This window comes from Emydura macquarii, unplaced genomic scaffold (assembly GCF_026122565.2).
Source record: "Emydura macquarii macquarii isolate MOO-44397 ecotype Brisbane River unplaced genomic scaffold, CSIRO-AGI_Emac_v2 contig_2205, whole genome shotgun sequence".
Lineage (NCBI taxonomy): Eukaryota > Metazoa > Chordata > Testudines > Chelidae > Emydura > Emydura macquarii.
This window is the reverse complement of record NW_027132342.1, coordinates 26735375-26751097: the sequence shown is the minus strand read 5'-3', so window position 1 is coordinate 26751097 and position 15723 is coordinate 26735375. Positions and strand designations below refer to the sequence as shown.

The 15723-nt window shown below is 40.5% G+C and overlaps 1 protein-coding gene across 1 annotated transcript in view; it reads left to right on the top strand.

The window, feature by feature from the left end:
* The window catches only part of PLXNC1 (plexin C1), a 60188-nt gene extending 45523 nt beyond the window's left edge, over nucleotides 1-14665 (top strand). The window contains exons 21-30 of the mRNA XM_067559809.1: nucleotides 489-666; nucleotides 1894-1997; nucleotides 5189-5243; nucleotides 6412-6443; nucleotides 6533-6631; nucleotides 8896-9059; nucleotides 9652-9799; nucleotides 11801-11941; nucleotides 12028-12102; nucleotides 13612-14665. Of these exons, the coding sequence (XP_067415910.1) occupies nucleotides 489-666; nucleotides 1894-1997; nucleotides 5189-5243; nucleotides 6412-6443; nucleotides 6533-6631; nucleotides 8896-9059; nucleotides 9652-9799; nucleotides 11801-11941; nucleotides 12028-12102; nucleotides 13612-13716 (1101 nt within the window). The 3' untranslated portion in view covers nucleotides 13717-14665. The remainder of the gene's footprint in view (nucleotides 1-488; nucleotides 667-1893; nucleotides 1998-5188; nucleotides 5244-6411; nucleotides 6444-6532; nucleotides 6632-8895; nucleotides 9060-9651; nucleotides 9800-11800; nucleotides 11942-12027; nucleotides 12103-13611) is intronic.
* Nucleotides 14666-15723: the final 1058 nt, after the last annotated feature.

The window sequence follows — 15723 nt, the reverse complement described above, 5'->3', positions numbered from 1 at the left end:
GCTGTGCTCTTCAATAACAATGCCTGGTGCTTAAGAGTATTTTAACATCTCTTCCAATTTTAAGAAATAGTCATGCTTATCATGGCTGCTTGCTGAAGAAGTGACCTTCTCAAACCTTCATCCACTTGCAACTTCATTTTCTAGGAATCCTACATATATAAAAGAAATGCATATTTTAGATTATATACTTTCTTCTGATATTCAGTGGTAACTCCATAAATACGTTTGCACAAATGTAGTAGGAAAAAATGCATATTTGAAAATATACAAGTGCATGTCTATGATTCTTCAAACACTGTGAATTAATTACATTTGCGTGATTCATTATTTAACTCCACCAAACAAACATTTCAACTGGAAAAACAGATTAAATATAAGTAGATAGCTTGAAAAGCTTAGTATAGTGTGTCTAACTCAGTATACAGTATTTGCAGCTGTGAAGCCTATCTCATTCGCCGTAGATTTGAATAACATTTGCATTCTTGCAGGCACTGAATGTCTTCTTTGAAAAAATCCCAGAAAATGAGAGTGCAGATACCTGTCTTAATATTCAAGTTAATGTTCTGGATTGTGATACTATAGGGCAAGCCAAGGAGAAGATCTTTCAAGCTTTTCTAAACAAGAATGGCTCTCTTTATGATCTTCAGCTCAATGAAGCTGGTCTTGGTAAGAGAGTATCATTGTGTTATATTTCCGTTATCCTCTTATGTTTGCTGCGGTCTCTGTGAAGATCCCTACTTGGTAGATCCTACCACTGACTTTGGCTACTGATAGCTAATACTGATTGGTAATAATTAATTCTGGGGCAGTTCATACATCTAGTAATGCTGTGACCCTTTGCTTGCTGCCAAGTTTTATTTTTACAAGTTAATGTATTAAAACTACAATTGCTTTTACCTGCACTGAGATTTTAACAAATATTAGCTAACACATGTTAAAAATACCTCCTTCCACCCTAGTATGCATATAGCCAGAGTGGCAGGGCACACTTATGCGGTAGAACAGCACCAGTCCTGGTGCGTAGGGTATCATAATAACAAAAATAATCCCAACAGCACACAAAACTAGGCTCTTTCTTTCCCTGGGACATTATTGTATTCCTTAACTACCCTAAACAGGCAGCCACTAAGGGTATTCTACATTGCCAGCTACATGGCGATCGATGCAGTGGGATTGATTGAGTGGGTCTTGAAGACTCAATCAGTCAATCCCAGATGTGCTCTCAGGTGTACGCCAGTAATCCACATTCACAAAAGGAGTAATGCTGCATTGATGGGAGGGCATCTCCCGTTGGCTCAGCACCATGAAGGTGCCACACTACGTGAGTGGAAGTACGTCAACGGGCGATACGCAAGCTTTCATCGCCCACCGGCGGCAGTGTAGACCAGGCTTAAAAAAACTCTATAAGACTGCCAAGGGGATGAGGCGTGAGATAGTTACAAAGGCAGATGACAAACAGCATGCCCTTAAGAAGCATAAGACCATTGAATCTTTATCTGAAATGTCTATATAAACTGTAAACAAACAAACAAACAGAACCAAATAACCTAATCAGGTTCAACCAAACATTCAGTTTTAGAAACAATTCCATAAAACACTCATGAAGCATCCATTTGGCTAGATCAGTTGAAAGCTCCAGTCTGGACTGTGGCTTGAGTAGGACAAGGTGAGACTTCCAATAGCCTCATCATCCAGATGACCTTAAGTGTACAAAGGGTTTGTATAGCAAATCACGCTCATGCAAACTCCTAGCACATGGACAGTAGAACTTAGATTGGGACCATTAGTCCAAAAATGATAAAATAACTATGCCATGTTTTGCTTTACAAACGTATTCGTTTTATGGGAACAGATTTAGCATGTAATTGTTTTTTCAATATGATTTTTTTACAGAACTCCAGTCTGGTTCACAGCACAAAGAACTGTTAGATATAGATGTTTCCTCTGTGATTCTAGAAGATGGGATAACAAAGCTAAACACCATAGGTCACTATGAGGTAGGAACAAAAATAGTGCAATCGAATTAGGAACCTGTTTCTCCCATCTCCCAACTACTGTCTGCCCAGAAATACCTTGATTGATCAGATGTCTGAACATTCACCAAGGTGGGGAAAGCTCTGTAGGCTGACATGTAGAAAAATTTTATCGCATACAATATTGATGGAATGTTCTTACTGTTGAGTCACATGCTATTTCAGCTTACTTGTGGAGAGGTTGGTTTGTTAGGGAATCTCCCAGGATTAGATATCTCAGATATGCTGTATTTGTCAGTGCAGTCCAGGGAATAATAATAATTAAAGTTTCTGAGGCTCAGTGTCCAAAATCACAGGCACCCAAAAATACCGATCACTTTTGAAAACTTAGGTTCTCAATTTTTGCATTCCCCAACTTTTTTTCTTTTAAATTTTAAACCAAGCTACCTTAACATTGCATTAATATAGAGCTTTTGCATCTAATTTCTGAGAGATTTATTGGCTTTTTCTTACCAGAAGTAAAAAAAAGTAAAAAGAAGCTACACCTCCAGCTCCTTTTACTACCCTACTCGTGGATGGCACATCAGGGCTTGCACACTCAGTGGAGGCACTGGTGTGCTTTTTACAAGATCTCCACCGTTACCTTCATAAAAGCAGCCAACAGCCTCAAAAAAAAGGCCATGATAAGAGATTACCATGGGGCCCTACTCCCCAGGCAGGTACAATGCTAGGGAACAGTTTACAACCCTGTTCTCCAATCTCAGATTTTAAATTTCCTAAGCTACAGCAACTCCAGTGAATTCTAGGGGCACAAAGCTGAAGAAATGTGAATTGGACGTGAGATCCAGTGATCCCTCATTCAAAAAAACGTTTCCTACAAAGTATAAGGCGCCTAGAGGAATGGACAAGAGGCACTGTCAAAGGCAGACTGCTGCCTCTTCAGCTGTTTTTGAAATGCACCTGCCCCATGCTACACAGACATGAGTGTGTTCCCCTCTGAAGCTGTGCCTCTTACAGATTAATAACATTTTAACTGCCTATGGGAACGATTAGGACATGAATGGGCAATTGAAGCATTAGGGCAGAAAAGAAGGGCCTCATTTTTTATATGTCGTGGAAGAAGAAATGGTGGATTTGGTCACAATAACAATAGTAAAGAGAAACTTGTATTCCATTAGATGCTAAGGGCTGGCTTTTGTCACAGAGCCGACCCGTTGTAGGGGTGGTGCAAAGCTGCCCTGCACCAGTGGCATCAGATTCTATAGGAAACCACAATTCCTCCCTTGTCCTGGGGGTAACTGGCATATATCAGTATTAATCTACTGCCTGCCCTCTGTGCTGGCCAGAGTGTGAGGAGCTAGAACCAAGGCTTGGCCTATTCCATGTTCCCGCACTCTAGGGAGGTAATAAACTGGTGCCTCGTCCTGTGTATCCAGATCTGTGGTTCAAGTCAGTGGCTCTCAACCTTTCCAGACTACAGTACCCTTTCAGGAGGCTGATTTGTCTTGCCTACCCCAAGTTCCACCTCACTTAAAAACTACTAGCTTACAAAATCAGACGTAAAAATACAAAAGTGTCACAGCACACTAGTACTGAAAAGTTGCTTACTTTCTCCTTTTTACCATATAATTATCAAATAAATCAATTGGAATATAAATATTGTACTTACATTTCAGTGTATAGAATATAGAGCAGTATAAACAAGTCATTGTCTGTATGAAATTTTAGTTTGTGCCGACTTTGCTGGTGCTTTTCATGTAGCCTGTTGTAAATGTCTAAGCAAATGTCTAGATGAGTTGACGTAGCCCCTGGAAGACCTCTGCGTACCCTCAGGGGTGCACGTACCCCTGGCTGAGAACCACTGGTTCAGGTAGCCCACACAGAGATGTAAGGGGGACTCTCACTCCCTCTCTCTGTTGTGTGGTGCTTGGTCCAAATCATAGTCTAATCCTAAAGAATTTGCCCATCTTTAGAGTGGTCTTAAAGTGCTATATACTGAAACATTCCTGCAGCTCTTGGATGAGCTGTGCAACGCTGCATCATTGAATGGAACCTACTCTTCATAAATATACTTATAAAATATTCCGTGTCTGCCTCCCAGGAGCAAGTGTAAGGGCAAGATTTCTTTGGCACAAGACACAGCTTTCTACAAAGTATCGTAATGCTCATGCTGGTTTCCAGCAGTGGGCTTGCTGCCAAGGTTTTAAAAGACATTTAAATTATTTTGGCAGAGATCCCATAGGGTTGGGCAGTTGTTTTTGTAATTAGAGAGCAGAGTGTGCTGCATACTATGCTAGCACTTGGCAAAACACGGGATTCAACATCAGACTATTGGCGCAGCACTACACGGGATTAGCTTTGGATCCGTTCTTGGACAGTAACAGTCTGACTCACCGGTTTCTTTTTAAGAGAAGATTTACTGCCTTAGCAGTGGAGTTTATTCATGGAGGGAGGATGAGGATTTTCCTAGAAATCTTAAGGCACCTTCCTGAATACCTTAAGCCTAAAAAACTGATGTGCAGAAATCTACAGTACACAAGTTTGATCTTCATCACTTTAGAAACTGAAGACTGAAAATAATTATTAGTAACTTGAGGCCAGGTTAGCTGCATCCCCTCAAAATGCAGATCTCACCCTCCCCTGGAAAAAGTGATAGCAGCATCAATCACCTACCTCCACAGCACCATCCCCACATGGGGAAGGTTTGGATGGGAGGCAAGACTAGGACGTCGCACATCATCCTTGTACCCATCCGGGAGGGAATCCACAGAAATATGAGTGTGAAGGGAGAGCACAAAACAGTGTCTGGGACTGATCAGGGAAACCTCAGGAGATATATCCAGACCATAGATAAACCAGCAAAATCTGGCAAAGAGGAAAACCTTAAGGGGCTGATTTTCAGAGGTGCTGAATTTCTATAATTCCAGTTAAAGCCAGTGGCAGCTGCAGCTCCTCAACATCTTTTAAAATAAGGCATATGGCCCAGATCCTCAAAGGTAATGAAGTCAGTGAGAGTTCAGTGCCAGAATACCTTTGAGGACCTTGGCCTAAATGCCTCGTGGGAACCACGTGTGCTAAGTAGAGAATGAGAATGCTGGCACAACTCACATTTTGTATTATTTGATGTGTATCATAGGGGCGAGGGCACGAAACCTAGGGCTTTGTTAATTATGGACACGTATATTTCAGTAAGAAATATTTGTTTTTGCTTTCAGATTTCAGATGGCACAACTATAAAAGTCTTTAAAAAGAAAACTAATTTCACATCAGGTAACAAAGGGACTCAGAATGATTTTATTTTTATGTGAAGACTGTCAGAAAGTTGTAGAGTTTGCATTCATAGAATTGGAAGGGACCTCTCAAGAGATCATCAAGTCCAACCTCTTGCTCAGAGCAGGACAAACTAGAGGTGCTGGGGATTGAACCCAGAGCCTCATACATGCAAAGCATGCACTCAAATCACTGAGCTACCTTAAGGGTCTTAATTGTTTGTATCTCATAAATACAATATAAGAAACATGACCTGGAACTGTAAGTGAGAACAGGGACAACCATTTTAATCTGACTCTGAGCCTGTGACAGGCAACACCTCAGCAGAGCATTGGGAGGAAGAGGTTAACTAAAAAAAAAAAAGACACAAGAAAATGTACAATCTTAGGTAATGGCATGTATAAGGGCGCAGAGACAGAGTGGCAAGATGACAGGCAAAGAAGCATAAACATCACAACTGTTGGCTACTGAGAACATAAACTGAGCACAGAAAACTTAGGAAGAATTGTATGAACTATAGTAATAACTAAGCAGTTAAAGACTTTGTCAGCTCCATTATTCACTTTCTAAACCTAGAACTTTTGACTCAGCTGTTTCAGTAACATACAAATAATTATAAGATACACGTTTGGTGTCAAGCGCCACTGGACTGTGGTCTAGGATTGCTGAGGGCCTAAGTTGCCCTCTCCCATTCCAGAAACAGCAGGATCCTCCATTGCTGGTCTCTTTTCTGTGAGCGCATGCTTCCCCTACATAGACTGGCCGAGGCAGAGGCTGACTTTCATCTCCCTTCCAGGATTTGTCTCCATTACAAAATTGTAACCAATTCCTCCCATGCTTTCCTCTTGCACCAGGAGAGAGGTAATTTGCTGCTGGCCTACACCAACAACAAATTATGACAGCCCCCTGTGCTGGCTCAGTTTTGCTGGTGAGAGTATGGCGGGGCGATGCCCCTCCCTGCCCACCTGCTGAAGAGGGAGCAAGTGAAACGCTGGACCTGTGAACTCTGATCTAAGGTCTGGTAGCCTGCCTGGGAATGAATGTACAGTGAGATCCTTACTCCCTTGCAAGAGCGCACAGTCCATCTCAGTCTCACCTGAAATAAAGATGCCCATTGCTGTGTGCATTCAATTGACACCAGTTCACTCTCTTTCTCCATTTTCCTTAGATGTGGAATACTCTAATGAACACTGTCATTTGGTGAGTTAAATAAACCTGCCATTTAATTGTTCATTTATTTAATGCTGAGCCATCATATCGGGATAACGTCTATTCTCCCCTGACTGTAGATTTTACCTGACTCTGAAGATCCACAGGGAGCTACACACAAAGGAAAGCAAAAATTTGAAGTGAAAGAAATGTATCTGACAAAACTGCTGTCTACCAAGGTAACAGTTCAGGATTCATTTTGGGGTAGGTCTGGTGGCATGTGTGACTCAACAGAAATTGGAGTGGAAATTATGCAAACCTGATGCACGTATATGATACAATATTAAACTGTAAAATCACTAATAGCTACAGATTTTTATCATTTGCAAAAATAACTGTATCTTACAAATTGGCAACGTAGAGCGATCTAGTGATACATTCTGCTTTCTCAGCATAATCGTTATCTCCTTTCCTTTTGAGGATAAGATTGTAGTTATTGAGGAGATGGGGGTTATTACTTGTACAGGCAAAGAAGCAAAGGAGAGGTCAGTGTTTATTAACTTTCTGAGTGAAACCTGGCCTTGTTGGAGTCAATGTGAGTTTTACTGTTGACTTCCATAGAGCCGGGATTTCACCTTCAGGATGGATAGACCATGGCCTAAAATTTTCCAAAATGATTAGTGACTTTGAGTGTCCGTCTTGAGATACCTTAAAGAGACTTGATTTTCAGAAAGAGCTGGGCACCCAGTATTGTTTGAAAATACAAATTACTGTTGAAAATGTGGGTCAGAACTTTTATCATTTAGGGAACTTACTCATACCGTGCACAATTTTAGGAACAATCCCTACCACTACTACCAAAAAAAAAAAAAAATACCCTCATCAAATTAGAGTGAGTTATTTCTAGTGAATCCAGCAGACTATAAATGAAAAAGGTCTTAACAACAGCATATTATTTTTAAAATATATTATCAATTCACTTACTAGGGAGCATTCTGTGTTATTCAGAAGGTCAGACTAGATGATCCTTAAGGCCTTCCTGTCCTAAAATCTAGCAGTCTATAATCATTTAAGGTTATGGAAGCATCCAGAATGTGCCAGGTGCTTTCCAAAGAGAAAGATCCACAAAAGTTAGTCCTGCCCCTGAAACGCCCCAGATGCCTAGTAACATCCAGTGCCATCAAACTGACCTAGAATCTGACTACTGTGGAAAAGACCAGTTTAGAGGCTGAAAAACTACAAAACAGAAATAGTCTTTTAAATTTCATCTACTACCTAGAATAAGACAATGCTTTGAAAAATATCATACTAAAACCCTACCTGTGTGTGCTGTGGGCTAAATGAAATGTCACTGTGTTGGGCAACTTTTATATAAGCTCTAGTCAGCCTTGGTACCACAACTTTAGTGGCCAGCAACCTATCCAAGAGTCTGTCATCACCTCCATTTTAGTTGGCCTCGGGACTGGGATTCAAAATCCCAATCTATGGCCCAGCTAGGTCAGTATCCTGTCTTCAAACAGTGGCCACTGTGAGATCCTTCAGAGAGAGTGAACAGAACGGGGCAATTCTCAATCCATCCAGTCCCAGCTTCTGGCAGTTGGAAGTTTAGGGACACCCAGAGTATGGGGTCGAGTCCTAGACATCTTGGCTGATAGCCATTGATGGACCTGTCCTCAGTGACCTTATCTAATTCTTTTTTTAACCCAGTTATACTTTTTGCTTTCATAATGTTGTTGTTGTTGTTGTTTTTTGCCATTTCCTGCTTCTTAATAATATTGTATGAAGAGTGTCCATAGAGTTTTTGTTAACCTGCCCTGCCCGTCTGCCACCTCTGTTTTTTTGTTGTGTTTGTTTGGTTTGCCTTATGGAGAATCTTTTCGAGGCCTCTGACTATCACCCAAAGCTGTAATCTTAAGACTCAACACCACCTCTCCTCTCAGTTGTGAACCAGGGAGGGAAGACAGCAGCTCGGCTTACAGCCGCATGTGATATCATTAATCAGGTCCTATAGAAATCTTGATCAGATCCTCCCCTCCCAAAAGAGAATAAAGTGAGCATCTGATGTATTCCTGGTCTCTCAAATGTCTTTTGGAAAGAGGTAGAAAAAATATACCTTAGTGAAAATTGTGAGATGTTATCTGTATATACCATAAAGAAGCAGGAAAGGGCTCAAGACAGTCCCGCCTCCCGCACAGAGTTCATCTTTACATTTAACACAATTCTCCGTGTTGACAAAGCAGTGTAGCATAGCTGTTGAGCCATTAGCACAGCTCACAGTGGATAGGCCTTCCGTTTCTTTTTTATTTGTGATTCTGTCCATACTTCTTGAATCAGTTTTACTCATACCGTATAGGCCACATGCATGCACGTGCCTCAACCCCCTCACCTTCATTTCTGTGTATGTTTCACTTGGATTGTGTTTAATCCCCCTCCCCCATCCAGCGTGAGAGATCTTGTCCATTTCACCTATAATAACAGGACTGCTAATTTTCTTGCTTTTCAGGTTGCGATTCATTTTGTTGTTGAAAACCTCTTTAAAAGCATTTGGAGTTTGCCCAACAATAAAGCCCCATTTGCCATCAAATACTTTTTTGACTTTTTGGATGTTCAGGCTGAAAGTAAAAAAATTACAGATCCTGATGTGGTCCATATATGGAAAACCAACAGGTTTGTATGTGTGTGTGTGTGTGTGTGTGTGTGCTCTTTCTCAGTGTACTCGTGTGAAATTGGCACAGGATGCTTGTAACCACGAGAATAAGAGTGCAGCAAGTGGCAACAAAAATATGACTATACAAGCTACCACAACATCTCTATTATATAATCTGTGGAGGAGTTATGCTGTGACTAAGTAATGATGATTCTGAAACAGTCTTACCCTGTTGCTGTTTGTGAAAAATGTATCTCTTAAAATTGAGGATTGCTCACTCACTTTTGTGGTTTGACTCTATGGATCCAAGTTGTCTGCCTGGAGCTCTAATACATCAGCTAGATTCTGGTATATAGCATCATAGCTTCTAGAACTTTGAGTCAACACACTGCTTTTCAGAGGGTGATTTGAACATAAATTGGTGCTGGCTGAAGCTAGAGAGTGGATTTGGCTTGTTTGGTAACTTTGTGACATTCACTAATGTTCATTACTGCATGAATGAGCTGTTCAGAATTGTGCCTGTCTGCATAGTAAAATGCATTCCAAATACTGCATTGGTCAGTCATCTGACTTGAGCTGCTGAATTAAAGTGCTTGTCCTTTCTCTGCATAGTCTTCCTCTTCGCTTCTGGGTGAATATATTGAAGAACCCCCAGTTTGTCTTTGATATTAAGAAGACACCACATATAGATGGCTGTTTGTCAGTAATTGCACAAGCTTTCATGGATGCCTTTTCTGTAACAGAACAGCAGCTGGGAAAGGTAATGCTTGGCCTTCATTTCCCCCCTTCTTCCCCCCCAACGTTTCCAGACCCAAAAAATGTTATTTTTAATGGTATAATGCTTTTTGGATTAAATCCTGGCTAAAGTGAAAGTCAGTGGCAAAACTCCTATTTCACCCTTTGTTACTCTATCTCATAGGAAAAAAAGAAATGGAACAATCCAGACAGATGTAGCTAAGAAAGAATTTAACTAGGAATTGTCATATCTAGTCTAAATTGCCGACATTTTATATAGTTCATTTCCATCTTACAATTTTTAAAGAAAATGATGAAGAGGGGAAAAAGTTCCACAATATTTGGTCAAAGTTGCAACTGTGATTAACCAAAAGTTTTTAAAGATGTTAAAATTATTAGACCAGAAGTCCAATTTTTTCTGCCATACATTAATTTGGCATGTAGCAAAGACTGTTGATAAACTGCTAACCATAATCATAATAATAATAGGTAAATTTGAAAAGCATTGTGGTGTAATGCAGTTCCTTTTTGCAAAACGTTGGCTGCTTCTCTGAACAAATCCAAACTTCTTTCCTGGAGAAATCAGTTTGAAAACCTCAAAAGTACAGCCTCTCTTACAAAATTTCCAGAACTTCTTGATTATTGAAGTATTTCTGAGCAGGTCAACCATTTTTTTCTACTATTTCCCCTTCTGGTTCAAACCAGAAAATATATTGTTAAACAAAATGGTTTTTTAAATGTTAACTAGACAATGTTGAGCCTCAAAAAAGTTTCAGACAAAAATTGAGTTATTTCCTATTTGATCTGTAGCAGTTTGCTCATCCAAAATAGGTGGATATTAAATAAAGCAGGATTTTATAAAAAAAAAACAGATACCCAGTTATTTATTTGACAATAAGACCTTAGATTTCTTGGAAAGAAATTTAAATGCACTAATAATGTGATGGAAAACTCCAAACCACTGTGGCCTACATGTTAAGATCCTACCATTGTTAGATTTATGCTTTCTGTTCTGTCCAGCATTCCATTAGAAACCATTGCTGATACAAAGGCTTATATTATCCATTTAAAAAAAAATCAAGCTGAAATGTGCTATACGATAATCAGTGCAGTTAAGAGTATTTTAGTCTTACAAAGACCACAGATGTTATTTTCTTGATTTTTGCATGACTTTTCTAAGCTTTAAATTAAGATATTCTTATGTCACTTGTCAAATAAACTTATTAGTTTATTTCTATTTAAAAACACTAATAGTATGGCCAAGATATTAAAAAAGTTAATTATAAGCATACACATCATTTGCTTCCCCAAATTAAAAATAAATAAACTATTATGAAAACTATTATGAAAGCTGTTAGACCTTGAAATCTTAGGTTCAAAGTGGGGCGTTAGCTCATATCACAAATCTCTCATATTTTGAGGGTGACTCAAGGAAGACTAGAATTGGAATAGCTGGGTTGGCTTGTAAGTCAGTATTTCTTTAGACTGTTAAAGCCAAGGGGAAAATCCATTTGGCTCTGCCTGACCCTCACCCGGGCTTTAACTCATTTTCCTGGGCACCAGATTCACATAATATTACTGAAAAAACAGGGAGACCAAACTGTCCTGTCATCCTTAGAGAGGAGCCCACTACAAGGCAGGGTTTAGGTCCACACTGGCAGGTTAATGTAGAGAAACTCTCATAACTGCCGCCCACGTTCTGTACATAAATAGAATTTCAGTCTCAAGACTATTGGTTCAGCTTTCACAAGCATTAAATTCACAGAAAAAAATGTTTTGCAGGGACAAATATTTTAGTTAATACTCCTGAGCCCAGTAGAAATAATTCTACAGTAACTGTCATGATATTCAGCGTGTGTTGCAAAAAGCTCGACTCTATTAGCACATGACCACTCTGCAAACAGAAGTGAGTCACATGAAAGAGAAAATGCAGTAAACCCACTATGTGGAGGCAGAAGCTCGGGCAAATTTGTGCTATTAAAATGGACTAGTCTTCATAATATGGTTTTTTTTTGTTTTGTTTAAGGAAGCACCAACAAATAAACTTCTGTATGCTAAGGATATTCCACTCTACAAGGAGGAGGTGAAAGCTTACTATAAAGCAATCAGGGATTTGCCTCCGTTGTCCTCCTCAGAAGTAGAAGAATTTTTAACTCAGGAATCAAAGGTATCATTAATAAGCAGAGACTTTACTAACTTTTTGTTCCTTTTTAAAAAGTAAGACTGTCTCATCTGATCTCTCTTCTCTTTTAGAAACATGAAAATGAATTTAATGAGGAAATGGCCTTGACTGAAATCTACAAATATATAGCAAAATATTATGATGAAGTAAGACTACCTGTTATTCCTATTTATGCAGTTAATGTAGACTAATCACTTCAGGCATTGTTGTTTAACTTTTCAAGCTAAGCAGGGTCTAGTCTGGCAAGTACTTCACTGGGAAACCACCAAAAAAATGTTGGAGAGAGGCTACTGGTAATTCAGAGATTCTCTGAGTCAGTATAGGACCAATACCTTGCATTGGGGTAAGGGACTGAGCCATACAGAACAGATTCTGAACACACCTTGTTCCCTGCCACCACTTTTCACAAAAGTGAATTTAAATTCTCCATGCAGTTGCAAGAATACTGTGTTCTATGCCTTCTGTCCCAGAGTGTTCGGAAATATTGCTGAGTGACAGTTAAACAGCTGTCACACCCACATCCTCTCCTCACGGAACCAGCCTCCCACTGGCTTCTCCTCCCCAGTCTCAGCTGTGACTGTCAAAAGTGGTACCTCCCCACCCTCCTGTTGTACCGGCCGCCCATTCAGCAAGTGACCACTCAGACATCCAGGACAGAAAAATCCCTGCACGTTGCTGTGGCTGTGGGCTTCCCCACTCCTGGTGAAGAAAGGGTGCTTTCACTGGTGAAAAGGGTGCTGGTGAAAAGGGTGCTTTCAACTGGTGAAGAAGGGGCCAGTTGGGATTTAGTGCTTGGAAGAGTCTCATCCTGGTGCCAATTCCCAGCGGTTTCGGCCTCATTCCTAGCAGACCAAGCCCTTGCTCCTATTCAGCACAGCACTGGCAGGTCCCCCAAAATAACCAGGCCTCACTTATTTATTAGATAGTCTCCTGGTCAGTTTAACCACTCAACTTACCTGGGTTCTGCATCAAAGCATGTCCTTTGCCATGTAAGATAATTAGTAAAGATTCTGGTAGTGGTTTTCAAAGTGTTGCTTATCTGACTTTATTAGGTTAGTTGAACTGTTGCCTCCAGAGCTTTTAATTATAATCCCTTCTAATCTAGTAATTAGGTTTTGTTATTATGTGGTATCTAAACCTACCCCGCCCATCTCTCTGCATCCCCATGTATCTTTTGATCAATAGCAACCACAGACTTAGTGACCCTTCCTCTGCCACGTTTTGCATTTCAGTGCTCTGCTTCACTTCCTCTGATGTAATTATATATAGAAGTGATACACCTGATCGCCACCAGCTTACATGGGGAAGGGGAGTGTGATATACAGGAGCAATTCCAAATCCGTCACTCTGCCCCAGGAGATTGCACTGACACTAGGCTGGCCTTACATTTTGTAAATAAGTCAAGTGGTTTTTGTTGGTTTTTGTTTTTTAACTGGAGTTGCTATTTTCAGCAGAAGTGGTGTAGATCCTGTGATTGCAATGACTTGTGAAGAAAGGCACAGAAATAGCATGTTAATGTTTGAAGAAAATGTTAGAGGCACAAGTTCAGACAGAGCTTACCACTGACATCTTCAGATGAGAAGAAAGTATGAGTTTAAAAAAAATAGAACAAGTACCAAAAAAGTAAATCATTGTTTCTAACTGATTGTCAACAGATTCTAAGTAAACTAGAGAGAGAACGGGGGCTAGAAGATGCCCGGAAGGATCTTCTGCATATAAAAGCCTTATTTGATGAAAAGAAAAAATGCAAGTGGATGTGAAAGGAGCACTCAGGCCCACGACGATGATGTGGTGAATTTTTAAACTAGAACTGCTGGTACCAAACTAGTGTTTTGCCTGGTTATGTGTGTATATTTTAATGTTTGGACATTGTTCTCCACTGTGACCATTTAAAGTATTATTTAAGTGCAGGGTATAAACAACAGACGTGCATACAGGGCTAGATTTTCAAATATGGGCTTGTGAGTCTGATGCTCATGTGTTCATCCTGCTTAGTATTGTTCCGACAGGTTAATGATCCCCCAGAGTCAATAATGAGTCAGTTAGGGAATAAATGAGTTTTATTATAAACACAGGAATAATATAGATTTTTAACTAGTTATACTCATCTAAACAAACAATTAACTATAAAATATAGAATAATATAAAAGGATATAAAAACAATTAAGCACAAAACATAAATTGATATAAAAAGGTATTAAACAGGCAACTAACTATAAAGACCTAAACTAATATTAAACAGACACTGGTTCCCTGCCCAGGAATCAAACCCTGGTCTCTCACATAGCAGACAGGGACACTTACCACTATGCTACAAAGACAGTTAGCTGCTTGCAGGAAACAGAAAGGGGGGGGGGTCACACAGAAGGTTAACTATAAGGCACAGTGGCAGAAACAGTAAACTACAAGACAGAATGCTTTTACACAGACACACACAGATTTCACACAGCCAGTTACTTGCAAGACAGAAGGATTTTACACAGACACACAGAGATTTCACACAGACAGTTACTTGCAGGACAGAAGGATTTTACACAGACACACAGAGATTTCACACAGACAGTTAACTGGCAAAACACAAACGGACAGTTAAACAGACAACGTAGCTGTAAAATACAGACTGATATCTTCTCACCATCACACAGGCGAACACACAGACTGATATCCACAGCATTCCTCGATTAATTCGATACGGCTGGCAAAACTCGATTCACGCTCGGGGGGGGGGGGGGGGGGGAAGACGTGAGCGGGGAGAATCGGGACCAGGGGATCAGGCTGGTTTCGATGAGACTCTCCGAGGGGGCTTGGGAAAGACCCCTCTTTATGAACTAAATGGGACATGAAGGGCCAAGGAACATGATATGGGCTTCGTGCCAGCACTGGATTGGCCGGGGGACCCTTGCAGTTTTCCTAGTTGCTGGGGAGTTTCGTCCCCCTGGTCAGTTACATTCCTCATATATGACATGGGAGCCAAAGGTGCAGCCGATTCTATGGTAACGCCCTAATAAGGTCAGGTCGTGGGTTGACTGTTAGCCTGAATGGATGAGGGGAGTGGGGGGGGGCCAAGTGCAGGAATTGTGCAGCAACAAGTATATTCACACATTCATGTGCCCAGACCCTCCAATTTGGCCCACGTGTTTTAAAATTAAACAAACATACAGAAACCAATTTACAGTAGACGCTTGTTTGCAGCAACACCTTGTAAGAGCAACCATCACTTACGAGCCACATTCCCCCAGGAAACACTTTCCCAACTATGAATTGTCCACTTGCTAAGATCAACCTAGCTGCCTCATAAGAGCAACAATTGTGTGACGTTGTGACGTCACATCCTCTGCTTGCTTGCATCATTTTTTTGTGGCAAAAACAGACAAAATGCCAAGAAGTCTCTCACTGGAAGAAAAAGTGCAGATTATCCAAGAGTGTCAAACTCCGGGGGCTACTCAAAACCCAGATTCAGTCAAGTGGGAGTAGCACATGTCAGTTGTATGCACAATGTGGAAACAGAAGGATAAGTTTTTTGGCTAAATACAAAGACAGACAGTCGAACAGCTGCCGTAGGCGCAGGAAAAGCCCCTGATGTCAACTAGGCTTTCTTTTTAGGCGTCGAGAAGAGGGCACAGGGACCACTGTTTGCTGGACCCACAAACAAGGAAATAAAGCCCTTCAGCTTGCTGCTTCACTTTGACTCAGAGAGTTTTAGGGCAAGTGATGGTTGGCTACCAAATGGAAGAAACGCTTTTGTCACTTACTTACAAAAAAGACCA